This window comes from Prionailurus bengalensis, chromosome A3, assembly GCF_016509475.1.
Source record: "Prionailurus bengalensis isolate Pbe53 chromosome A3, Fcat_Pben_1.1_paternal_pri, whole genome shotgun sequence".
In the NCBI taxonomy this organism is placed as follows: Eukaryota; Metazoa; Chordata; class Mammalia; order Carnivora; family Felidae; genus Prionailurus; species Prionailurus bengalensis.
Window position 1 is genome coordinate 119,676,414 of NC_057354.1, and position 27,757 is coordinate 119,704,170.

Here is a 27,757-nt window from a genome sequence, read left to right on the forward strand (position 1 = left end):
TTCTTTATTTATCAAAACCCCACTGCTTTTTAGACAGCCCATCTACATTAAGTAGCCAATTTGGTTTCTAGAACTTAATGGAAATATGCATAACAGATTGTGAAAACACAACTTAGCTTTTACACCCAATTCTAACATTTTACATACCTTTAAAATATCCAGAACTTCTCCAACAGACAAGCATATTAATTGAACCAGAAAATAACCACATGTCATTTTTCTCCATTTAGGCATTTTAAATTTTATATTAAAGTAATAATCTTACCTGAAGCATAAAAGTCAGGATCAAAGTATGCCATAAGTAGGAAATTGAACACAACCAGCAGAAAGCCAGAGAAGGTTATCAGATTTGGAGCCAGCCAAGTAGGAAATACCTATTTGTTTCAAAATAATTACAAAATAATTAAAGTAAAGGAAGAGCTCGGGCCACTATGCAATATGAAATTTAAGTCATAATAAAAGCTATAAACTTGACAGATCATATCTAGGAGGTATATATATTAAAATGTAAACCACAATGTTCAGTTGATAGAAATAAGCATTTCATTCTTCTGTTTTCTGTATTTTAAATTCTATAATCAACAAACTTATAATCACAATATTATTTATTTTAGAAAATGTTTAAATGCATTTTATAAAAATGATAAATTCTAGTATAAGAATATAAACTTATACCTCAACAATAAAATAAATCAAAAGGTATGTGACTAAGGGAAAGGAGAATGAGAGAGTAATTTCTCTAGACATCTTACTAAACAAACACTTGTATCCATAACACTCCTTAAAATACTTGCAACTTACTAAAACGTAAGTACAAGCCTATTAATCGTCTTACCTTTACTACAGTATTCCAAAATGGATGCATGACATACAGAGAGAGTGGATTGGTATCCACAGCACTGTACTGTTAAGAAATGAAAAGAAAATATTCAGTTCTCCTTGCACACTGGCAAGTAGTACAATAATCCTGGAGCGGAAGTAATACTACAAAAATAACCCAGAGAACATGTCTGTTTACATGATGTCCTGGTCTATATAACAAAACTGGAGGAACAATATAAATAGGGCAAAGACAGTCAAATACAGCCACGTTTCTCTGTTTCACTCAACCAATCTTTATAGTGTTACACTGTTTCGGTGGGGAGATTTATATTGCTTACAAGGTCTCACTCACAATGCAAGATCAAAAACGCTCCCACTGTGTACATTCAAACACTGACCTTCTCAACCTCCTCCGAATACGCTTACTAAGTGTGCAACCTTGGGCAAGTTACTTCATCTCCGCCTTAGTTTGTCCGCTTGTAAATGAGGATGATAGCTTCTACCCCAAAGGTCTGCCATAAAAATTAGGCAAATTAACCATACGCATGAGTGCCACGTATTAGATATTACTAACTGTGCTTTAACCACCAAAGGATGACAGATCCCTTTACAGCAGGAAAACGGATCACATACATAAGCAACGGAAGACAACAATAGGTTAGGGTTCTGTGGTAATCAAGTTTATTCCCTAATTATGGAGTTATTCAGTAAAAATTCAAAGGAGATTTTAACAAATAGACATACACATACTGGAGTACCTGGCATGCTGGAAGCACTCCACTAGGTGTGGGGAAGAAGGGATACTTAATTGGTTAAGGGATCATTCCCACCTCAAAGAGTGGGAATATTACCTAATTTGTCCAGTTGACATTTACACAATGTCACAAAGAGTCAAATGTCTGAAAAAAAGTTTGTGTTGTTTTTTTTTTTTTTTTAATTAAGTCTATTTATTTATCTTGAGAGAGTGTGTGTGCAAGAGACAGCAGGGGAGGGGCAGAGAGAGAGGGAAAGAATCCCAAGCAGGCTCCGATGCGGTGCTCAGTCACACAACGGTGAGATCATGACTTGAGCCTCAATCAAGAGTCAGACACTTAACGGACTAAGCCACCCAGACACCCCAAAAAGTTTTGGGTTTTGTTTAATTAATTTATTTTGAAAGAGACAGCAAGCAGGGGAGGGGCAGAGAGAGAGAGGGAGAATCTCACACAGGCTCTGCTGTCAGCACAGAGCCCAACGTGGGGCTCAAACCCACAAACCGTGAGATCATGACCTGAGCCAAAATCAAGAGTTGAACGCTTAACTGGCTTAGCCACCCAGGAACACCCACCCCCCCCCGAAAAGTTGTGTATTTTATATTTATGCTTAGTATGTACATAAAATTGGTAGTAAGCGTTTGAATATCTAATTTTTTAAAAATCATAAAGGTCAAATTTCTCCCTGAATGCTTTTGAATACACAGGAAGTGTTTTCTCATCAGTGTTTCAAGACTCACAAGTGTGATGGAACAAAAATAGTAAATAAACAGAAATAACTTAAAATACTGGAGCAAAGACAGATAACTAGTTAGGTCAAAATGATCGAACAGACTCCAGGTCTGAGTACCTTCATTTCTCCAACCCATTCCGACTGAAATGGGATCAGTGGGACAAAGGACCTGAGCTAGACGGTGGGAGGAAAACGGAGAAGAACTCTGCCAACCACAGTGAGAGGCTGTGCGGCTTTGGCCAGACTCCAGGCAGGAGCCTGCTTAAATGCATGTTACTGTTCTGACTACAACCAATTTGTGGGGCATCCGGCTGGTTCAGTTGGAAAAGCATGGGACTCTTGATCTCAGGGTCACGAGTTCAAGCCCCACATTGGGTGCAGAGAGATACTTAAAAAAAATAAACCTTAAAAAAAAAAAAAAGAAGTTTTTTCTAAAAAAGTTTTTTTAAATAAAATTAAAATAAAATAAATAAAATGAAATAAAATAAAATAAAATAAAATAAAATAAAATAAAATAAAATAAAATAAAATAAAATAAAATAAAATAAAATAAAATAAAATAAAATAAAATAAAATAAAATAAAAACTGGTACTTGCACGGCTCTCTACAGGCCACAAAGCCTTTCCACATAATAGACACAGCTACATCTACACCTCTGCAGAATGAGGGGTCCTCAACTGACAGGACTGCTTGGATTTAAGTCTCTGCACCTGAGGACACAGAACGAGCAGGAGCCCCTGGCAGCTGCCAATAACAAGGGGGAGGCCCTGGCCGCACCCAGACCCACTTGATGTAGCCAGCGGGTCAGATAAACGGGGAAACCACACATTTCAAGTCCACCATCTACTGCAAAGTACAAAAGTTGTAAGAAGTCCAAATCAGAAGGAAACTGTTTAAGACATCACATGAGTACCTAATATGGTGTACAAAGTACAATGTTCTTAATTGGAATGTTTGCTGAATGAGTGTCTTTCAGCAGCTTTCCATTATTTAATTTAGAACTACAAAGATGTCCTTAAATGACAGTATTTTGATCTGAAAAGCTCCTCTTTTTAAACCCTCAAGTTTTACCATTAAACTTCTACTTCAGGAGATCAGTAGTATGAAAAGAACAAACAGCTAAATATAAGAAAGTCAGTCCGCCTAAATGGATCTTCCACATTTAAGCTCAAGTAAGCAAGAAAATGTAATAGGAGATCACAAAAGGTAGCAACCAATAAACCTAAAGAACACTCCGTGCTCTAGCCTTACACACCTGAGTATTTTTCAAGATCACGTATCACTTAGTATAAGCAAAGAAACTTAAAACTGTCTTGTGAGTCAACAGGAGGAAAAAAAATGATTCAGACCTTCCACATGCATGAAAAAAAAAGTAAAACATACACTTTTAAAGATGTTAGACCAGATTTAGGTATTTGTTAATGCTCAGCAAACATATTTTTATTTTCTATTGGAATGGTATATATCCGAGTATCTTAACCCAGTAGGCAATCCACCGTTAAGCTCACTGTGACTTGCTTGATCTCCAGACTGCAAGGCTGGATGAAGCTATCACCCTGGAGAAATGGCTGAAAACCATAGCCTGGGTTTGAGAAAATCTCAGAATCATAAGCGTTCAGGAGATGTCTAGGTCTTATGTGCCTGACCCTCGCCTATGCAAACAGGTACAACAATCATCTGGCCTCCTTTTAAATGCCTCTGGGGCAAAAAACTCATTATTTCCAGAAGCAACGCAACCCATGTTAAACTAACTTCTCTATACACTGACAAGATCCTCCCCTTGCCCCGTATTTTCTATCCTGTTTTCATTTTGTCTTACAAAGTTAAGCAGACAGGGGTCCAATTTTTCTTCCGAACAATAGTGCTTCAAATATTTGAAGACTGCTCTCTCCCTGTCCTGCCCACTTCTTCTCTTCACCTGCTTAAACATCTCATGTCCCTCTTGCTGCTCCTCTTGCCATGCCTTCAATCTTCTTTCTCACCTAGGTCTAGTCTTTAGACCAGAGGTTGGAAAGCTTTTCCGGAAAGCATCAGATAGTAAATATTTTAGGCTCTGCAGGCCATACAGTCTCTGTAACAAACACTACCACTGAAGCAAGCAAGCAGTCACAGAAAATAAGTACACAAATGGGCACGGCTGTGGTCCAGTAAAATTTTATTCACAAAAACAAGTGCCTGAGGGCTTTAGTTTGACAATCTATACTCCACACGACCCAAAATGTTGTTAAGCCAACACGAACATGTGATCGGGGCAAAAGAAACATTTCGTGTGGTGCAGGAGTAGAAAGAACATGACCATAAGCCCCTCTTCCTCAATGACTTGTTTCTCTGATGCCCAACATATTACTTTCCTATGGCAACAAAAGCATTCTGCAGAGTTAAACACAACCGCACAGTTGGACTGCTAAACTACCTTTCTCTACACTAATATGATGACTGTTGGAACCCAGTATTAGACTCTACATTTATCTTATCACATTTTATCTTATTAGATTCAACTCATCCTTCTATCCCTTCCAGATCTCTTCAGATTCAGACTCACTTATCAAGGTGATAGTTATGCCTCGCCAAACCCTCAGCATGTCAATGTGTCATGCTAATAATAGTACCTTCACTGAAGTCTCTGTAAAAATGCTGATCAAGATAGAACTTCTGAACATTTCCCTCAAGATTGCTTAGTATACTGAATAATTGTTACTTAGGTATAGAATTCGGTACCGTCACCTATGGCAATTAGTCCATCTTGCCCATGAGAAGAAATTTTCTTAGAATCTTAGTAAGATCAGAATTACTTTACATTACCTTTTGCCAAAAATCAGAAAGTTTCAGAACTTTTTTTTTTACTTCAGTACAAGGCAGAAAACAGAGCAGCGTTCATTCTTCACTCATTCATTCATTCATAAAGCCAACAAATATTTATGATTGAATACCCATGATTGTACCAGGCAACTTTTTGCTAGGCCCAGTGAAGAGAATGATGAACAAGACTAAAACGTTCCCTATGCTCACCAAGTCTATGGTCTTTTGTGAGATAGACGATAAGCCCAAAAACAAAGAAAAATCACACGGTGTGTTAAATACTGTGAAGGAATAAGAGGGTATTTTGCAAGAGGCCAAGGGGTAGGGAGTATGCCTAGTCTGAGTGGTCAGAGAAAGCTTCACTAAGGAAGGGACACTTCGGCTGGGTCCTAAAAGATGAGAAGACCGGCAAGGAACATATGAGATATTACAGGGAGTGAAGAAGTGAGACACTAAAGAGAACATGCTGTTGTAGATTCCATTTATATGAAGTCCAAAAACAGACAAATTCATTTATGGCGAAAGAAGTCATAATAGTAGTTTGATGAGAAAGACTGAAAGGGGGCCTTCTGAGTTGCCAGAATCAATTCGATTATCTTGATCGCAGTGGTGGTTATATGGGTATATACATATGTAAAAATTCATGAAATTAGGGGCGCGTGGGTGGCTCAGTCAGTTGAACATCTGACTCTTGATTTCAGGTCATGATCTCACGGTTTGTGGGATCGAGTCTGCAGCGTGGAGCCTGCCTGGGATTCTCTCTCTCCCTCTCTCTCTCTCAAAAATAATAAAACAAATTAAAAAAAAATTTTTAATGTCATTAAATTAGACACTTAAGATCTGTGCATCTATATGTAACTTATACCTGAAATGAAATAGAAAATAAAGAATACGTGTGTGGCAGCGCGTGCGGGTGTGCATGCTCACACCCACGCATATTGCAGGGAGGGGAGCGCGTGCCAAGCTACCTTCCAAGCAGAGAGAACAAAATGTGCAAAGACCACAAAGCTAGAAATACTTTGAATACTGGAAGAAGGCCAGCGCAGCTATGGTCTAGTGAGCAAGGAAGAGAGGTATGTAAATGAGACTGGAGAGGTGGGCCTGCACCGCCCGACCAGACCACAGTGAGCCAGATTTTATTGTAAACCCAGTGCATGTCCTGCTTTACACTTTTAAAGGGTCATACTGACTACAGTGCAGAAAATGGACTGGAAGGGTACCAAAGTGCAAACAGAGACCAGTTATGAGACTTACGGTACATCAGGCAGAGAGGATTATGGGTTAGGCTAGTAGCAGTACAGTAACTTCTACATTATTTCCAAATATGCTGTGAGGTACACATTTTTGAGGACAGTAAAAATGTGAGACTCCCCTTAATTTAAGAATGAAATGGGCTCTAATGAAAGGAAAACTATGAAACCACCTCCTTAGACATAGGAATATTTCCTTTATAAAGGTACTGTATTTTAAATCCCTTCTCTGTACTGATAAGAAAGAAAACGGATATAAACTGACACACCTTTGCACTAAATACAGAGCTTTGGACAAATGATTAATTAGACTGAGGCCACTGTCCCAAGTAATGCTCTACTATCTACAATCAGCAGCAGATTTCCCCTGCTTCGTTTGTCTTCTAAACAGCATAAGGAGAACCGGGCTCTTACCGTCAAATCAATTTTAATATAAGGCCCGTCCTTACCCACCTGAAATATAAGCTTTACACTTATAAAACACATTTAGTTTGCTGCAGTAATCCACAAAATGTGGCTCAAGTACAAGTTAACAGTAGCTCATAAACTGCACTTCATGTTAATCACTTCAGAATGCAAGCAAACTCAAAATGACATTTCTAATTTTTAAAAATTATTTCCAAAATTCTTGAGTTCCAAAATTATTCACGTTTTTGGGAGTATAAAAGACTGTAAAATTCAAAGATCCCAACAGCTAATAAACAGAAAGGTCCAAACTGTGAGTCCTTTCTGATTCGTCCTGAAACACGTCTATGAAATTGATCACTTTGTTTGAAACCAGACTACACTTCCTTGGCTCAAATACAACGTGACCTACCTAAACCCAATTTACTGAAACCATTATTCTCATAATATCCTCCAAAACACACTTTTTGTCTTCCAATTTGTGGCAGGCACAACCTAAAGTAATCCCCAGTGAGTCGAGCCCTTGTATAAGCAATCCCTTCCCCTTGATGGTTCATTCCACTCCCCTGAGGTGGGCCCTGTGACTCGTTTCTAACCGACAGAATATAGCAAAGGTGACAGATGGCACTGCCTATTAGGATACACTCTATGACAAAGGTGATGAGATATCCCTTCCATGATACATTTCATTATGTAAGTCTTCATCTTAGCAGTTTGGAGGAGTCTCTTGCTGACTTTTATGAAGGAAACAGCAAGGATGTGAACTGCCTGTGGTGAGGGCCATGGGGCAGGGAAAAATGGGAAAGCTCTAGGAGCTAAGAGCCTCAGCCCTAGAGCTGGAAAGAACTAAAGACTGCCAACAACCACGCAAGCCTGGATGAGGGCCCCAAGCTCCAGATGAGAATACAGCCCAGATGACACCTTGACTGCAGCCCGGTGAGACCCTGACCAGAAGCGCTGGCTAACAATGCCCAGACTCCCAACAGAGGATGTGAGATCATAAATGTGTGCTGTCTTATGCCACCAAGTCTGTGATAATTCGTTACCCAGCAATAGGAAACTAGTGCACAGTTCGGAAAGCACTACATCATCTTTTCTACAAAGAGCCATCTTGAGGCTCCTACCCACAAAATCAAGAACACCTGATGCCTGAGAGCTGCCATACTACATTACTGTAACAGAGTTTCTTACTGCCCTACATCCATTTCTTGGTTTCAACTGCTCTTCAGATTGCAATAGAATTGAATATCTCTTTGATGAGGTGTTCTCAAACTGTAATCACCAAACTGAACCCAAATTCTCGGGCCCTGCCCCAGACATACAGAATCAGACACTCTGAGCACAGCCCAGCCATCTCTTTTATCGGACCCTCCTGGTGATTCGGAAGCACGCCTAGGTTTGAGGAGCACTGCTCTCCTCAATGTTGAAAACAAACATTAATGGCACTTCCACCACTCTGCGGCTGAGGGATAAACCACACCATTAGTCTAGTGACCAATGCCTTTCCTCCTTATGGTAACTTCAAATACTGCAGTGCAAGCACGAGACACGATATAATAAAATTCAGCAAGTACTCACTAAATTTACTGAGTACAAGGCATTGTGCTAGAACAATCTGTGGTATAAAAACACCAAAGCTAAACTTAAAATGCAAAAGAAAGGGAGGAAGGGAGGATAGAAAGGAAGAGAAGGAAGAGAAGGAAAACAGAAGGAAGGCAAGAAGAGAAGGAAAGAAGGAAAGAAGGAAAGAAGGAAGGAAGGAAGGAAGGAAGGAAAACAAAGAAACAGGATGGGAGGGAGGGACCAACCAACCGAAGGACAAAATTTTTTAATTTCTTAAAAGACTTTTTTATCAATACAAGATTTTAAGAACTACAATAACAGAACATGACTCCGTGGGCAAGGAGATCTCATTTCAGTCAATATTATCATTTCCATCTGCTAACAAGGCAGAGGGAAGGCGGTGACAGAAGATTGGAGAAGCTAGAGCAGCAAGAACAAGCAAGTCATGATGACAGATTTGCTTGCTAAACTTAAATAATCTACAATAAATTCTAAGAAGGGAGGACAAAAGCAGGGGTCATGTAGTGAAGAAACTAGAAATCCTTACAGAGGAAATCTGTATTATCAAATGTATGGGAAACACATGGAAGGTACTGCAGAGTCTTAAATAGGAGAGTAACATTTGAGAAGATTTACCTACTCTGCCAGTTGATATGACTAAATAGAGGAGAAATCTGAAGGCCAAGACTATCAGTGGGACCCAAGCTAGACGGTGACCTGTCAGTTACTCTTCCCATTCATTAAGTTGTCACCCTTAACTTACTTTCTTAAAATACCCTTTCTCTTATAAGTTCTTGTGGTGTGGGTTCACATGTCCATTTATGGTAGCCAATGCTGACAAACAGGGAAGCACAAATGTCAAGTTTTATTTCCTATTGACTTAACATTAATATAGCACTATGTGCCAGGTGCTTTACAAATAGTAACTCACTCAATTTTGATAATGATCCTATGAGGCAGATCATTACCAAAATTGAGTGAGTTACTATTTGTAAATGTTACAATCTGTGATCTATTCACAGATGAGGAAACCTGGTCAGAGAAGACACTGTTACTCACGGTCATAACGCTAGTATGTAGTTTCTAACTTAATATTAGTCCCAGGGGTGTCTGGGTGGCTCAGTCGGTTAAGTGTCCGACTCTTGATTTTGGCTCAGGTCACGATCTCACAGTTTCATGAGTGTGAGCCCTGTGTGGGGCTCTGCACACTGACCAGGCGGAGCCTGCTTGGGATTCTCCCTCTCTCCCTCTCTCTCTGCCCCTCCCCGACTTGCGCTGTCTCTCTTAAATACTAAAAAAAACAAAAAACAAAAATTAGACCCAAAGCTACTTATTTAATCAAAAGACATTTACCTCAATTAAAGCTAATACTATATGAAATGTTCTTAATACTCAACAAAATGTAAGACTAGTAAATTTACAGTCATCTACTCACCTCTGGTAATAATTTTTAAATGGGGGGAAAAGAAAACAAAAACACATCTTTCTTTTTCACTGTGCATGTTTCCCATCTGCAAATATTAGACACAAACCCAATCAGGCATGTCATTGAAGGTCTTTACTGGATGTTTCTATATCTGCTACAAAACACCCAGGAACTGCAAGGCAAAGCCTACCTTTCATTCTTAGATTTGAGAGGAAGCAAAGCATGAAGAAAATGGGCTCCGAACCCAGACCGCCTGGGTTCAAATCTCAGCTTTGGGACCTTGAACAAGTTACTTAAAAGCTCTGTGGCTCAGTAAAGTACTAGTACCTACACCTCAAGAGGCACTTGTGAACATTAAATGAGATAATATATGTAAAGCACTTAAAGCAATGCCTGCCATATAGTAAATGCTATATAAATGTCTGCTATCACTGTCATTATTATTACTCAGTATTTACAACAATATTGCCCTTGCCATCTCAACTTTCCTTCACTGGGCTCACCAGGCTCAGCCCGGTACCTCACAGAGCCACATCCTTATGCCTAATTTACCATGGTCTTCCTGGTCTCTGTGCCTTGGTTCCCACTACCAGTCTCTCTAGAACATTTCTCCAACTCTCCCTGATGCGCTGGGCAAATTCTTTTTCAGCAAAGTTCTTCGCATTTTAACATTACAGGAGTTAGGAAAACAAGCCATCATCAGTGAATTGATATTTCAGAAAAGAGTAAAACAACCAAGAAAGATGTTTCTTCCAAATAGTACCTAAAAACAGACCCACCCTCTTCCCACCACCTTGACTTTTCTCTGTCATTCCGCAGCAGTCCCCCACCCAGCCCTCTTTCGCTTCTTCTGAGAGACTCCTCTGCCTCTGCCAACTACAAAAACAATTCTCTCCGTGAGCCATTTACAAATCTATACCTAAGGCCACTAAAATGCTTTTCAAGCCTTATAAATGTGTTTATAGGTGGGAATGGGCAGCTCCCCCGATCTACTGAAGGAGACCACGCACAACTAAAGATGAGTTACGTCTGAACTAACTGTAACGTATCTAGATAATGCCATCACTAACATGTCATACTACAGCTGGCCTGCAGCCGTAAGTGAAAATCAGGTTTAAGAATTTCTCATGTGTCTACTGTGGCCCAGAAGAAAAGCGTTCTGATCTTTGATATCATTACAGAATAGTCCTCTAGTAGAGAATAATGCATCCATACGTGCTATTTCTTTAGAACATGAAGTCTTCTTTGTTTCAACTCCCTGTCCACAAACCACACCTTCACAGGGCCCCATCCAAGAGAAGAGCCCTGCGCAAAAGACTTCTGTTATCCGGCCAGATTCAGCATCATTTATCACTTAAATTATACTTATGCTTCTGTGCTAGAAGGGTCAGTCTCTCATGAGTTTGTTTACTCGGGAGATAGGAAATCAAGAAGGTTAAATCTTAGACAAAACAAATGTCAGGTGCTATTCTTGCCAAGGTGCCTTTCCAGAGTTAATGCTTCACAAAACCCTTATTGCGGTGACTGCTGCCTCTACCCACCCAGTCATCTTACCAGAGAACCTGAGTCATCCCAGACACCTACCCCCCCATCCCTCATCCCTTCCCTCACACCACCAACACCTCCAGCTGGTCACTCATCGTGTTCTGTCAGTTTGCGATCTTAAATCAGGGATCACAAACAGGGATCGGGAGGATAAACTGAACACAGCAGGCCTGAATGGAGTTTGCGGACTGGTAGGGAGATGGCAAACTGGAGAGCAAATACCTTTTTGAAAGAGGGCAGGCACTATTTAGCTCCAGGGGAGTCTTGCCAAGAGGAAGTTCTGGGCCGATGTTTCCACTCTTCTAGTTTTCCTTTTTTCTTTTTTTAAGTAGGTTCAGGCCCAGCACAGAGCCCATCATGGGGCTCAAACTCATGACCCTGAGATCAAGACCTGAGCTGAGATCAAGAGTTGGCCGCTCAACCGGGCCACCCAGTCGCCCCTCACTATTCTGGTTTTTCTTTTTTTTTTAAATTTTTTTTCAACGTTTATTTATTTTTGGGACAGAGAGAGACAGAGCATGAACGGGCGAGGGGCAGAGAGAGAGGGAGACACAGAATCAGAAACAGGCTCCAGGCTCCCGGCCATCAGCCCAGAGCCTGACGCGGGGCTCGAACTCACAGACCGCGAGATCGTGACCTGGCTGAAGTCGGACGCTTAAACGACTGCGCCACCCAGGCGCCCCTGGTTTTTCAAACTAGCCCAGAAATCTGGATTTTTTATGGGGAAGACGCCAATTTTTGAAACAAAGTACGCGTGGGCCAAATTAAACATATCTGCTGGCCAAATTCAGTGGGCAGGTTAACCAGCTTTTACTTCTATCTTTAAAATACCCACGCCACTGCTTTTAGATTCAGGCCCTCCTCATTTCTTACCTAAGTTTATGCAGAAGGATCCTAAAAGGTCTCCAGATTACTCCATCCGTTTAGGAAGCTGCCAAGGCAACCTTCCTAAAATTAAAATCTGCTCCTGTTTAAAATCAAACAGCTGCCCCAAGCCTAGAGCATGACAGTGTGCCTAAAAATCACCTGAAGTATTTAACATGCTGATAACAGTGATCTACCTAATCTGGATCTCCCAAAGTCAGGCTAGGAATCTGCTATTTAAACACTTTCCCAGGCGATGCTGATGCTGATAGTCCTTAGGCCACAGATAAAATCTAGGATTAAATCTAGATAAAATCTAGGATAAAATCTAGAAGCCCTTTCCACCAAAGCAGCCCCTGTGACAGAGCCCCACCTCCCTCTCTTCAGCCTCATCTCCTGCCCCTCCACCATATGCCCTTAGCTAAGTGGCAAAATCCTTCAACTATAAAGACCTGTCCAAAGAAAGGACAGGTAGAAAGGAGGACTAAGCCTCACAAAGGTAAAATCCCTCAATATAATTGTCCAAAGGTACATGAATAAGCAACAGAGAAAATGGCAGTTAAACCCCTGACATCTTCACATTCAAAATACAGAAGTATCCTTCTGATATCCAGGAGATGGACAGCTCCCTTTTACCACACTTCCAAAATGTTTTATATTCTTCTACACTTTCATTCCTTCGATAAATATTTCTTGAGCGCCTATTCTGTTCATACACTAGACCCTGGTCATGTTGAATAAGACAGCTATAGGCCCCACCCTCCCAGAGCTCATATTCTAACAGAGAAGGCAGACTCTCAAGTAATGATTCACCTGCTTAATAAAACTGTGGTAACTCGATGGAGAACACAGGTGTTAAGACAGCACATAACATACAATCCATCCCATGCCTTCTTCTGCACCGAAAAGCAATTGTCTTAGTTGCTTACTACTGAAATCTAATTACCACTCTACGTGTGCACAACCTATCCGCAGTTACTCTGAATAACAGCCAGGTTGCCAACTGTAGCTCTCAGATGTACCTCTAGGGAGACAAAGAAATTAAACTAACCAAAAGTAATTTTGCCACCAGCAGCTTTTATACTATCAAGTTTTCTCTACATCTCTTTGCTGTCATATACAGGGTCACCTTAGGGAATAAAAATCTCTTGACTGTTTTGAGTCTCTACCCATTTATGGGATGATCTTCTTCAGAAGCTGTTTTAGAGGCGCCTGGGTAGCTCAGTCGATTAAGCGTCCAACTTCGGCTCAGATCATGATTTCATGGTTCATGAGTTCAAGCCCCACATTGGGCTCTCTGCTATCAGCGTGGAGCCCGCCTTGAATCCTCTGTCCCCCTCTCTGTCCCTACACGGCTCGCATGCGCGCACGCATGGGTGGTCTCTGTCTCTCAAAAATAACCTTTTTTTTTTTTAAAAGCTGCTTTAGGGGCGTCTGGATGGCGCAGTCAGTCAAGTGCCTGACTCTTGAGCTCGGCTCAGGTCATGATCTCACAGTTTGTGAGTTTGAGCCCCACATCAGGCTGTGCTGATGGTGCAGAGCCTGCTTGGGATTCTGTCTCTTCCTCTCTCTGCCTCTCCTCAATTTGTGCTCTCCCTCAAAATAAAAAAATAAACTTAAAAAAAAAAAAAGCTGTTTTAATTCAATAAGTATTTATAAAGCACTTACTGGTGAAGACCACACAATGGGAATGTGTGATCTTTAGGAAGGAAGTGTCTCTAGGGCAATTCACATTCCAGTGAAACTGACTACACAGATTCTTCCTGAGACACCTTTAGATTCATATTTTTAATATAAACACAATACTCAGTAAGGAACCCTCTACTAGAAGAAGCTGAGGTTATACATTTGTGACCCTCCTTCTTTTAAAATAACATCAACGCACTATATTTTCGTGAACGTTGGACACTTGTTAAAATGACCTTTGTTTTCCAGGATGATGGGAAATCTGCTGTCAGACACAGGAAGTGAGTCAGGTAATGGAAGAGTGGAAAAGATAGGAATAGAAAAGCACACTAAAATTTCCTGTAGACTAGAACACCTACCTAGTTGGAAATATAAATTTAGGGAACACTGCTTATAAGAAAAAGTAGATTCCATATTACAGACACTGCTGCAAAGGAAACAGCTATCCTACTGGCACTTACCCAGAAAGCAGATCCTAGTAGGGGAAAAAAGTTTGTTTTTTGGTTTTTGGTTTTTTTAACAGAATTGTCAAATTGGCTCGCATACAACACCCAGTGCTCATCCCAACAAGTGCCATCCTCAATGCCCATCACCCATTTTCCGCTCTCCCCCCTCCCAGAAAAAGTTTTATATGTCAATATTTACAGTGCAGAAGAGATAACAGAAAGGGGGGTAGAGCTGAAGGCAAAACAGGAGGTATCTGGGTTAATGACCTTCTTTAATGAAGTTGTAAAGCCCTAGTCATGGTTACCGAGAAGGCTCTGGAACTTCTTTCCACTTAAGTTTTAAGACATGTCAGCACCCCAGGTCAAAACTGTATGATACTACATTGCTTGAAAGCATTGGAATGTATTATATGACTTGCTACGGTCCTTTACAGTTTCTCCAGTTCCAACTAGGCCAAATCCATTATGATCTCCTTCAGCAATCCATTCATTCTACATATGTTTAATGGGTTCTTAGTATGCACAACAGTACTGTGCTCAGGTCGTGGTGGTCCGTACAAGTCTAACCTTGGATATTACATTCTAATAGGGAAACACACTAACAAATTCCATAAGGGAGCAGAGGGTGCTCTGACAGCACACTTAAGGGGAGAGGAGAGGGGCACCTGGGTGGCCAAGTTGGTTAAGCGTCCAACTTCAGCTCAGGTCATAATCTCACCGTTCGTGGGTTTGAGCCCTGCATCAGGCTCTGGGCTGATAGCTCGAAGCCCAGAGCCTGCTTCCGATTCTGTGTCTCCGGCTCTCTCTGCTCCTCCCCTGCATGTGCTCTGTCTCTCTCTCTCAAAAAATAAACATTTTGTTTTTTTGAAAAGAGAAGAGAGGAGAGCTTAGGGAATGCTTCTCTGAGGAAGTACCATTTAAGACATGAAGATGAACATAAACGGGAAGGGAAGCTACATTCCTGGCGGAAGTAACAACGTTACTTAAAGATCTGAGCAAAAAAAAAAAAAAAATGGCAGGAGGGAGGAGACGGCTACTAATGCTGTCAGGGGCAGAGAGTGAGAGGCATGACATGGACATGAAGCTGAAGACCAGCAAGGACCATGACATTCAGAGTCATGTAGATCATGTTATGGACTGTTTGGACTTCATTCCAAGAGCAATGAGAGGACAGTAGTGGGTTTTAAGCAAAGGAGTGATGTGACCAGATGCACATTTTTTTTTTAAAGATCACTATGAACCAGAGAAAAGACTATGAGGGAAAAGGGAATGTGGGCAAGCAACCAAATAAAGTAGTACCAGATTATAACCCCAAGTATAAACTAAATATTCATGAACCCACATTGATATAAATAGTTGGATAAATATACAATGGGAAGAAAAGACAAATCTCCCGTACATAATTGCAAACAAATTATGTCACTACTCTGCCCTCAAGGAGGGAGGGCATACCTCTCCACTCTCAAGTGAGGGCTGTGCAGAGTGAGTTCCTTCCAAAGAGAGTAACCTTACAGGGAGAAATCTAACAAACACTACGTTGGTCAGGTGATCCAAATCAATATCAACAGTGAGTGACAAGTCATACTGATAGCACGTACTTATCACATGACGCAATGAAATGGCACTTCATCTAATGCTCTTCCTCCCCAAACCCCATAACCCTTACCTAATCATGAGAACATCAGACAAATCCCAAGTGAGGGACATTCTACAAAATACATAGCCAGAACTCCTCAAAACTATCCAGGTTACCAAAAACAAGGGAAGTCTGAGAAATCGTCACAGCCGAGAGGAGCCTAAGGAGACAGGACGACTAAATGAAATGTGATCTCCTAGATGAGATCCCACAACAGAAAAAGAGCCTTGGGTAGAAACTAAGGAGATCTGAGTACAGACCTCAGTTAATAATGTGTAAATATTGGTTAACTGTGACAAATGTACCATACTAATCTAAGATGTTAATAGAGAAAACCGGGTATGAAGCATAGGGAAACTCTACTATCTTCACAATTTTTCTGTGAATCTATTCTAAAAGTATTCTAAAATAAAAAGATGACTTAAAGCGTACGTGGGAAGAGTGGTAATGGAACCACTCGTCTAGCTTTGGCTAAAAATGATAGAAGGTGCAGGACCTAGTGATTCACTAGTTGGTGGGTGAGGCAGAGGAATTGAGAGTGAAAGCGACACAGAGAGCAAGGATGAAAGGTTACAGCCCAGATTTCAGGCTAGGAAAACTGGATGGGCAGGGGAGTCATTCACTGATAAGGGAGCAGCGGAGTAAAACCAGATTTGGAGGAAAGTTAACAACCAGCATTGACTGGAGGCTCATTACGTGTCAGGCCCTTCGCAAATTCCTATAATCATTTTGCACCATAGACTATTATTTGGCCCAAAGCCAAGTAAAGAAATTAGAGTTTGGGATCAGGTTTCTATGTGCTCCAAAGCCCGCGCTCTTTCTACGACACAGTTCGTTCGGTGCACATTTACTTCATCTGGCAGCCCAAGCGCCACAAGCTACTGAAGTGGAGTGCATCAGCAGTGCGACCTCAGTAGTTACTCCTACTCCCCGGGCCTCATCTGCCAAAGACTAGCTCCATCTGAAGTTGTGTGCAAGAGGCGGGTGGAGATTTCATTAAAATGAAGACAATTAAGACACCACGAAAGGAACTGCATCAGCTAATAATGATGATGGTGGTGGTGGTAATGATGAAGACGAAGTAAAGAAGCGCAGGGAATTCTCTGGTTCCACTCCCGTGGAGAGGTCTCCTGAGGTAGAGGCAATCCCCCGGGGAGGGTACCGAGTCAAGGCGGCGGCCCTAGGATGCTCCCACGCACCTTGACCCCTAAGCCCCAGGTCTCGGCAGGACCCCCGGGGAAACGCCGGCCAGCCCGCCCGCCCAGGGCCACGCGGCACAAGGTGACACGGACCGCGCCTGCCCCTCAGCCGCCAGGGAGAGGCCGGGACGAGAAGGGAGAGGGACGTCCGCGGGGCCCCGCGCTACCTTGTACTTATCAAAGCCAGCCAGCTGCTCCGGGCTCACGTATTCGTAACCAGCCATGACGACCCGAACACCGAGCGCCCACTCGGCAGCGACTCTCCGCGACGAGGTGCGGAAACACGAGCACCACACCGGCAGAGCAAGGATGGGAAGGCTTGGGCAGGCAAAGGTGGTAGGAGAGCTGCGCTCCGCCCACCGCGCACGCGTAGCGGCCTCAGGCCACTTCCGCCGCCTCCCAGGGCGCAAGCGCAGCCTCCACCTCTCCCCGCCCACCGAGGGAGGATCGCTAGCCTGCTCACGAGGTCCGCCCCCTCACGCCGTCGCAGTCCAATCAACGTGGATCGGACAACACGAAGTCCCGCCTTCCGGGTCTTCTCGTCTCTTCATTCGCTAACGTCAAAATTGGTGAGCTGAAGTAAGGCGAGAGTGGAGGTAAAAGGTCAATTTCCCAGGGGGCCTTGCTCCTCCCTCCGGGGGTTGGGGCGGTTCTCTGGTTTCGTTCGGGTTGCGGCGGTTGTCTGCGAACCAGTTCAGAAGTACCCAGGAAGGATCCGTGACGTGAACTTGCCAGAGAAAGGGTGTGTGCCCGGCGCGCTGCGGCTCCTGGCAGGCTGTAGGAGCTCAGGAAGGTGACTGGACGTAGAGAAACCAGTGGGGAGCCTCGGGGAAAGGCTTTTTCCGTCTGTAAAGTGGCGTGGAAGGGCGCTGGAGACGAACCCCTCAGACCTCTTCGCTCTCCGCTCTGTCAAACTGTTGCAAATTGAAATCGCTCACCTCTCCAACCAGATAAAAGCACTGGTCTCTGAGTCTCTAGGGATCTCTAAGTGCGTTTGCAGGAAGTGCATGCACGTAACTGGAGCCAATAGTAGAAAGAACACTAGATCAATGGCTAGTGTGTATCGAGCTAATAATAAAATTTAATAATAGTAATAATTGCTCCCTTTTCTTTTTTTGAGCACCTTCTATAAGGGGAACTTTATATACATTATCACCAACCCCCATAACACTACTATTAAGTGGAAGGCACTTTCCCTATTTCGCAGATTAGGAAATAAAAGTTCAGATTACCTAACTTGCCCAGGATCAGGCCATTAATTATACAGCTCGGAAGTGGTCAACCCAACACGAAATGAGGTTCTTGGTGTCGGAAACCACTACCTAAGAAAGATTCTCAGTCTCCGGGTCTCTGAAACAAGGGTGATTCTTTTAAGATCTCTTATGTTCCTTATATTAACTCGTTAAACATAATTATCGGGTGCTCAGTATATGCCAAGAATGTTATTATTTCTGCGTGTGTCTCATCTCACTTTCTAAAGTACAAGGTTCTTATGAGGTAATAGATATAAAGCATCTATCATCACACCTGATACATGGCAGATGATCAATAAACTTGAACATCATTTTCCTTCACTTGTCCTAAGGAAAGGACCTGTATCTTGTACACCTTAATTTTCCCTTGTTCTTATAGTCCAGTGCCTTGCAGATAATACATGGTCAATACCTTTCCTTGAATGAATGAGCAGCGATCTCTCTGCTCTGCTGTGCGGTGTCTGCTTTGAGGACATTAGAAATGTGGATCTCCCTTTAATCTAGGAAGAAAATTGCCTCTAATGAAAGGAAAACTATGAAACCACCTTCTTCGACGTGTAAAAGTTATTTCCTTTGTGCATGTACTGTATTTAAATCCCTTCTGTGTACTGATAAGAAAACTGAATTGACAAGGTCTCTGCCCTAAATATGTGTTTTGGACAATGTATTAATCAGACTGAGGCTACCGTCCCAAGTAATACGCTACAGATTTCATCTGCTGTGTGTTTCTTCTAATCAATATGAAGAGAAAAAAAAAAAAATCTTCGCATCAAATGCTTGTTGATATAAGGCCTGTGCTTATCCATCACCTACTGACGCTTATCTGTCCTCTCTATCTCATACACTGACCACACTTTCTGCTTTCCAAAATAATCATCATAGAAAATATTTGTGCTAGAAGCAATGTTACCACCTTTGTAATATAAACTGGAAAAAAAAAAGTGTTTTCATTCGTGGCATTCCTGCTTTATTTAGGTTTAAGTATGAAGGTGTCAGATAAATAGATACCTAGAAAATTGGAAGTTAAGGACTAACATAGTTAAAAACTCCAACATAAGTTATTAAAGCCATAAAAATGGCTGAGGTTTCCCAAGGAAGGTTATAAAAAGATACTGATTTGGTTTGCATTTGAAAATAATACTGATGCCTTTATGGTAAGTTCTATGATTTTCCAAGGAATTTGGTATCTCACTAGATCAGCTTAACAAGCCTGAGCCATGGGCCAGATAGTTGTTCTAATTGTACAGAACAGAACGGCAGAAGTATTCTATTATATCTCACGCAAAAATTACCCAGTGTGTGGTAAAATTGAAATAAGAGCACGGGTCATCAAATTTTTAAATAATTTTAAAATAATGTTTCCACTACACCTTGCTTCTACAAGTTACCACAGTAAGATATTTAAAAAGGGAGGGGCGCCTGGGTGGCTCAGTCGGTTAAGCGTCCGACTTCAGCTCAGGTCACGATCTCACCGACCTCACCGACCGTGAGTTCCAGCCCCGCCTGGGGCTCTGGGCTGATGGCTCAGAGTCTGGAACCTGCTTCCGGTTCTGTGTCTCCCTTTCTCTCTGCCCCTCCCCCGTTCATGCTCTGTCTCTCTCTGTCTCAAAAATAAACGTTAAAAAAAAAAAGAAAATTTAAAAATAAAATAAAACAAATAAATAAAAGATATTTAAAAAGGGAAAATTCACAAGTCAGTTTTAAATCAAGGCTAGAGGGGGGTAAAAAAAAAAAAAAAAACCTAGGAAAGAACTGAACAGACTCATTAAATTGCTTATTGTTTCCTAAAAATAGAATTCCCTTGCTAGAGTGAACCTTCTCTAGTTAAGTTTTGTCTGCTTGGTTTTTGCTGTATTTCACATTTTTCAAAAACATAATCCCAAGTAAAAATGTGTAGAGAACTCTATTTGAGTGGGTCATCAATCAATTATCACAGAAAAGATCTGTGCAACATACTGAGATTCAGTATAAGCTAATACTGCTTTGTACTTCCCACTCCCCAAGTCAGTAGAGGCTCTCTGCTGTTCTGTGACTTGTCATCCCACCTGCCTCCCAATGGTTTTCTGGTCATTTTTGTTCCCTTAACCTTTGAATACAAACTCAATTGTGTCCATAGTCATTCAAAACCCAGATAATCACTGTAAAGTTTCAACCTAGTGTCATATGAAGTAAGAATAAAATGACAGGGGTGCCTGGGTGGCTCAGTTGGTTAAGTGTGCAGATTTGGCTCAGGTCATGATCTCACAGTTCATGAGTTCGAGCCCCGTGTCAGCCTCTGTGCTGACAGCTCAGAGCCTGGAGCCTGTTTCCGATTCTGTCTCCCTCTCTCTCTCTCTCTCTGCCCCTCTCCCACTCATGCTCTGTCTCTCAGAAATAAATGTCAAAAAAAAAATTTTTTTTAAAGAATAAAATGACAGGTCTAGTAATTTATTTACACTCTCTACATACTTACCATTCTTTGTTTTGGAGATGAATGATTATTCTTTTATAGCCATTATTCATGAGCATGGCTGTTACACATAAAAGGAGAGTTATTTTAAAAAAACTGATCTCAGAGGCACCTGGGTGGCTCAATGGGTTAAGCATCTGACTCTTAGCTTCAGCTCGGGTCCTGATCTCACCCTTCGTGAGTTCAAGCTCTTCAGTGGGCCCTGTGCTGACATCGCGGAGCCTGCTTGCAATTCTGTCTCCCTCTCTCTCTGCCCTTCCCCCTGCTCACTCTCTCGCTCACTCTCTCTCTCTCTCTCAAAAATAAATAAACTTAAAAAAAAAAAAAAAACTGATCTCAGGCAGGGGCACCTGGCTGGCTCAGTCGGTGGAACATGCAACGCTTGTTCTCGGGGTTATGAGTTCAAGCCCTATGTTGGGTGTAGAGATTACTTAAATATAAAATCTTTTTTAAAAATTGATCTCAGGCAAAATTTTATAGTGGGAAAACTCTTATTTTGAGCATTCTTGAAGTTCTGGCAATGACCCAGCATCTGATTTTCCAAGCAGAGAGTTGATACCCGTCCTACACAAACATCCCCCAGCCCCATTGTTATCGCACTAGAATGGAAGCAGAACTCTAGGTGAACCAACTACAAATCATTCAGATGGGTAGCCAGAGTGCCATCACCTCAACTCCTTATTCCTTTTTGCTTCATCTAATGCCAGGTCTGCAGATACAACCAAATATAACCACTATTCTTTTCATTATTATTATTATTATTATTATTTCAATTTGAACATAGAGCCATACAAGACACCCCATTTTTGAGGATTATTTTTGTCTTCCTAAAACTTTGAGTCATTGGAGTTGAGATCAACAGTTATTTAGTTTTCCGTGGAAGAGAAAGATACTAGCAGAGAAACCTAAGAGGACAAGAGAGAAGGGAATATTGCTGTAATTCATTTTCCTGTAAGAATCCCCAGAAATCTAGGGCAGGAGTTCAGGCAATGGTTGTCAACATAGATATCTACTGCATAGGGCTTTGAGATCTTCCTTGATATACCCAAGGCTGTGCCGCCTGCTAGACCAGAACTCTAGCAGAAGCTGGTTCTATTTTCAGGAAACAAGGCTTACAAATATGAAACAATGTGTAGAAATAGCAGTTCGTTATCTCCTCCTGTATCCTTGTTGCAGTCCAGCCATGTGCCAAATACAGATACCATTATAGACCATGGAGATGCAAAATGGAATAAAACGTGGATGCCACACAAGCGATACATTATTACTGCATTCTGTGAATGACCAGTACCATCCAATGCCCTAGCTCTTCAAAGTTTCTCTCTTCCCGCCTCCCACCACACCCCCTTTAAAAAGTTCACTGTTGGGGCGCCTGGGTGGCGCAGTCGGTTAAGCATCCGACTTCAGCTCAGGTCACGATCTCGCGGTCCGTGAGTTCGAGCCCCGCGTGGGACTCTGGGCTGATGGCTCAGAGCCTGGAGCCTGTTTCCGATTCTGTGTCTCCCCCTCTCTCTGCCCCTCCCCCGTTCATGCTCCGTCTCTCTCTGTCCCAAAAATAAATAAACGTTAAAAAAAAAAAAAAAGTTCACTGTTAGGGGCACCTGGCTGGTTCAGTCGGTTAAGCGTCCGACTTTAGCTCAGGTCATGATCTCGTGGTCAGTGTGTTCGAGCCCCGCATTGGGCTCTGTGCTAACAGCTCAGAGCCTGGAGCCTGCTTCAGATTCTGTGTCTCCCTCTGTCTCTGCTCCTCCCCCACTCACTCACGCTCTCTCTGTCTCTCAAAAATGAATAAACGTTAAAAAAAAAAAAAGAAAAGAAAAGTTCACTGTTAAAAGTTTGAGATATTTTGTTTCAGAGAATTGACTTGAAGATTGGAAACAAAGGGTTGGAACCCAAACTAAACTTTCTAAAAATTCTGAAATCACATAGATGTTGATTTAACATTTAAATAAATAATCTAGGGGCGCCTGGGTGCCTCAGTCGGTTGAGTGTCTGACTTCGGCTCAGGTCATGATCTCACAGTTCATGAGTTCAAGCCCCACATCAGGCTCTGTGCTGACCGCTTGCTCCGAGCAAGCGGTCAGCACAGAGCCTGGAGCCTGCTTCAGATTCTGTGTTTCCTTCTGTCTCTGCCCCTCCCCCGCTCACGCTTTGTCTCACTCTGTTTCTCAAAACTAAATAAATGGGAAAAAAATTTAAATAAATAATCTAGAGGATGAGATACAGAAACAGCTCTTCAAGTGTAATAAGGATACTATGATAGTCTTTCATAATGAAATTCTGTATCAGTTGGCATAAGCTGCAAGAAAATAAAAGGTTTTTTCTTTAATGTTTATTTATATTTGAGAGAGAGAGACAGAGACAGAGCATGAGTGGGGGAGAGGCAGAGAGAGAGACACACACACACAGAATCCGAACCAGGCTCCAGGCTCTAAGCTGTCAGCACAGAGCTGGACACAGGGCTCGAACTACAAACCGTGAGATCATAACCTGCGCCGAAGTCGGACGATTAACCAACTGAGCCACCCAGGTGCCCCAAGAAAATAAAAGGTGAAGCAGATGTAAAAGTTATTTATCACCACATAACAGATCATGCAAAACCTAGTAGCTTAAAATAACAGCCATTTTATTTGCTTATAATTCTGTGGGTTAGCAATTTGGAGTGGGCTTAGCTGGGCTGTTTCAAGAGGGGGTAAGTAGGAGCTGCAAGGCCTTTCAAAGCCTAGGCTCAGAAATCACACAGTGTCACTTCTGTCTCATTCTCCTGGACAAAGTAAATCACAAGGCCAGCCCAGATTCGTGGGAAGGAAAATAGATTTCACTTCTTGCAGAGAGAGAAGGAGACCCAGAATCCGAAGGAGGCTCCAGGCTCTGGGCTGTCAGCACAGAGCCCAACGCGGGGCTCGAACCCACAAACCACGCGATCATGACCTGAGTCAAAGTCGGATGCTTAACCCCGACTGAGCCACACAGACGCCTCTAGATTTCACTTCTTAATGGATGGAATGGCAAAGTCACCTGGCAAGGGGGCCTGCACAGAATGGGAGGGCATTATTGCAATCATCTTTGCAAACACTCTACCACCCCAGATTAGCTAGAATGAAGACGAGACAGTAAGGTAAGCTTCATCAGGAAAAGATTTCAAAACCACTAAATTGCCCGTGAATTCTTTTAAGGTATTGATCAAAAAGAAGTCAAAACAAAAACAGTAAAACCCCTTGTCCCAAGGCTTTAATTAACATAAGCTGTCTCTTGCTTCCAAATCTCCCACCCACTCTCAACCCTCTCCACTCTGGTTTCCAACCTCACCAGCTGTCCTGAAATGGTTGCCTCGGGGCTCCTCACTTTGTTGTTAAATCAGATAGACTCTTTAAGACTTCTTATCTGACTTTTCATCGGCTTACACTGCCTGCTGTCTTTCCTTGAAACATCTTCCTCCCGTGATTGCTCTGAATTCTGTTTTTATTCTGGCTCCTCTTAACTCACACACACACACACACACACACACACACACACGGGCTTGATCCCACTGTTTCTCTGCGCTTCTAGAGCATCCTGTGTGATGGGGCTCTTGAGCAAATGGCTAAGAAAGAATTCTCGAGACATCTTTGGTGCAAAAAGGTGATTTTATTAAAGCACGGGGACAGGACCTGCGGGAAGAAAGAGCTGCACTGTGGTTGTGAGGAGGGACTGATTATATACTTTTAAGTTAGTGGGGGTTAGGGATCGCGTAGGTCTCTAAGAAACTTGAAAGCAAGGCTTTTAGGACCTTGAGGGGCTAGCTACTGTTAAGATAAGGTTACTTTTAGTCTTTAATAAAACAAAACCATGAAGGAAGTAAGGCAGCCATGAGTTGCTTGAGGAAGGTCACGCTCTGCGTGTTTCAGGTGTCTATCAGTGGGCTGCAGGCTGTAAAGAGATTTAATTTCAGCTACATTTCTCTTGCCTTTGTTTCCCTTCTCACTGTACATGTTATAAATCCTCTTTTTTTAATGTGTATTTATTTTTTAAGTTTATTTCTTTATTTTGAGAGAAAGAGAGGGAGAGAGAGAGAGCAAGTGAGCCTGAGTGGGGGAGGGGTAGAGAGAATGGAAGAGAGAGAATCCTAAGCAGGCTCCATGCTGTCAGCGCAGAGCCTGACATAGGGCTTGAACCCATGAAACTGTGAGATCATGGCCTGAGCCGAAATCAAGAGTCAGACACTTAACCAACTGAGGCACCCAGGCACCCCCTAATGTTTATTTATTTTTGAGAGAGAGAGCATGAGCTGGGGAGGGACAGAGAGGGGGGTGGAACAGAGGATCCAAAGCGGGCTCCGGGTGACAGCACAGAGCCCGACGCGGGGGCTCGAAGTCACGGACTGTGAGATCGTGACCTGAGCCGAAGTCGGATGCTTAACCGACTGAGCCATCCAGGCGCCCCAGAAATTTTCTATTGTCTTATCTGTCTTACTGGATTCTGAGTGCCTTGAGGGTAAGGACCACAACTCTAAACCCCGGAACCTAGCATAATGCCTTGTATTCCGCAAGTCCTCAGTAAGTCCCCCCCCCCCCCGCCTTGGTACTTTTATGGTTTTATTAACATAAACACAATGTGCATATGAGCTGTCTATTCACTTTTCTTCGTCGTGCAGCCTGGCATCAGGACTGGTGACTCTGATAGACAGTTGGGCTGTTCTTTCCACCATGGCTTCGCGGGTCTCCGGGGGGACACATTGTAGACAATCCCTGCACAGTGAGATTTGCTGCGCATCAGCAGCACTTCAAGCTCCCTGGTGTTGTGGACTAAGAACTTCCAGAAGCCACTGGGCAGCACATGCTTGGCTTTCTTGACGCTCCCATAACCAGTGTTGGGCATCGACTTCTGGGTACCCTATTGCCAATGCCTCTGGGTTTCCACCAGTCGCACTTGATTTTGACAGATCCGTCTGACTGGTGCCGGATGAACTTTTTGGTCCTCTTTTTAATGGTCTCAGGCTTCACCAAAGGTCTGAGGGCAGCCGTGATGCCAAGTAGGAGATGACTGCTCACCCCCAGTGAGCGGCGAGGAAGAGAGGGGCTTCGTTAAGCTTTCACTGAATTAAATGAACTGTGAGGGGATAAAGAAATATGTGTTGCTGTCACCAGGAAGTCCTATAAAACTCTTCATATTCATTACCCTAGTGACCCCACACTGGAAGAATATACTTCCAGGAAGTGAGCTGAAAGAAAAGAATCTTTATTGCCAAGATTTATAAAGAGCCATATTTATCACTGGAGGGGGAAAATGCAGGCAATCAAAATGTCCAGTGAATTAAGGACCCAAACTGTAAACAATGGTAAACCAATGTGGTAAAATATCCAGTCATTAAAAAGAAAAGTGAGTGGTTGCAAAAAAAAAAAAAAAGGAGGAAAACGCAGAAAATAACAGTTGTTGGCAAAGATGAGGAGAAACTGGAATTCTTGTGTATGTTGCTGGTAGAATTACAAAATGATGCAGCACGTATGCAAAAATGTTGGACAGTTCCCCAAAAAGTTAACCATGGAGTTACCATATGACCTAGCAATTCCACTCCTGGGAATATACCCCAAAACCTGTACATGATGCTCACAGGAGCATTATTTATAATCGCCAAAAATGGAAATAACCTAAATGTCTTTCAACCGATGAATGGATGAACAAAATGTGTATATCCACACGGTGGAATATTATTCACCCACAAAAAAGGAATGGCGGCCTGATCCGAGCTGCAACGTGGATGAACCTTTAACCATTATGCTGTGTGAAAGAGGCCAGGCACAAAGGACCATACATTGTATGGTTCCATTTGTATGAAATTTCCAGAACAGGTAAACCCATAGAGACAGAAAGTGGACTAGTGATTGCCAGGCAATGAGGGTGAGGAGGACGGAGAATAACTTCTAACAGGCATGGGGTTTCTTTTGGGGTGATGAAAATGTTCTGGAATTAGATAGTGGTGGCACAACCTTGGGAATATATTAAAAACTATTGAAATGTACCCTTTAAAATTTTATGTGGAGTGAATTTTTATCTCAATTTAAAAAGGTAAACAGCATGGTATTTAAAAGAAAAGCACAAAATAACACATACAAACCTCTTCCAACCAAAAATGTATTGATGACCAGTAGGGAAAGACAGAAGAATACCAGGAATTGGGTGTTTTATTATTTTATTTGTTATTATTATCGGGCCTTTTATTATTTTGGTAGAGTTGCTTCAAATGTACTACCTTTAAAGACATATCTGCCAGAACATTATAGCAAAGTGTGCAGAGCTAACACCGTAGAACTGTAAAGTCCTACAATTTAGCATAAAACCATACAGTTCGAACATTTTATAAAGTGGGAAGGGATAAATAAAGGAATAAGGCTTGCAACTAAGGCAATAGGTAAAAAGCCAAGGGAGAATTAAGTAGGATAAAGCACTCTTGATAGATTATTTTTAAAAATCCCATCTTGGGGCGCCTGGGTGGCGCAGTCGGTTGGGCGTCCGACTTCAGCCAGGTCACGATCTCGCGGTCCGTGAGTTCGAGCCCCGCATCGGGCTCTGGGCTGATGGCTCAGAGCCTGGAGCCTGTTTCTGATTCTGTGTCTCCCTCTCTCTATGCCCCTCCCCCGTTCATGCTCTGTCTCTCTCTGTCCCAAAAATAAAATAAACGTTGAAAAAAAAACATTAAAAAAAAAAATCCCATCTTTATCCAGACACAGCCTTTAAATTGTATGCAGTGCTAGAAATTTCATTTGAGAAATGAAAGCCTAGGTATATATTAGAAGAAATAATTCTCTCATGAAGAAGGTGCCTGTGGCTGGGGTCCCTGGCAGCCATGGTCACCGTCACCCTGGTCCTGCAGAAGAATTATTCCTTTTTTTTTTTTTTTCAAAAAATGTTTTATGTTTATTCATTTTTGAGAAACAGAGAGAGACAGAAC

General features: G+C 42.3%; 1 protein-coding gene and 1 pseudogene across 4 annotated transcripts in view; both read right to left on the reverse strand.

The window, feature by feature from the left end:
• The window catches only part of SELENOI (selenoprotein I), a 46,345-nt gene extending 28,815 nt beyond the window's left edge, over positions 1–17,530 (reverse strand). For 3 of the 4 annotated variants that reach the window (XM_043604356.1, XM_043604358.1, XM_043604357.1), the window contains exons 1-3: positions 17,295–17,509; positions 836–904; positions 266–374 (exon numbers count right to left, since the gene is read on the reverse strand). In XM_043604356.1, the coding sequence (XP_043460291.1) occupies positions 266–374; positions 836–904; positions 17,295–17,351 (235 nt within the window). In that variant the 5' untranslated portion in view covers positions 17,352–17,509. Of the gene's footprint in view, positions 1–265; positions 375–835; positions 905–17,294 lie in introns of all 4 variants that reach the window. The other variant, XM_043604355.1, reaches the window with a different exon arrangement.
• A 7,899-nt stretch (positions 17,531–25,429) lies between these two features.
• On the reverse strand, positions 25,430–27,654 carry LOC122467114 (annotated as a pseudogene).
• Between the last annotated feature and the right edge of the window lie 103 nt (positions 27,655–27,757).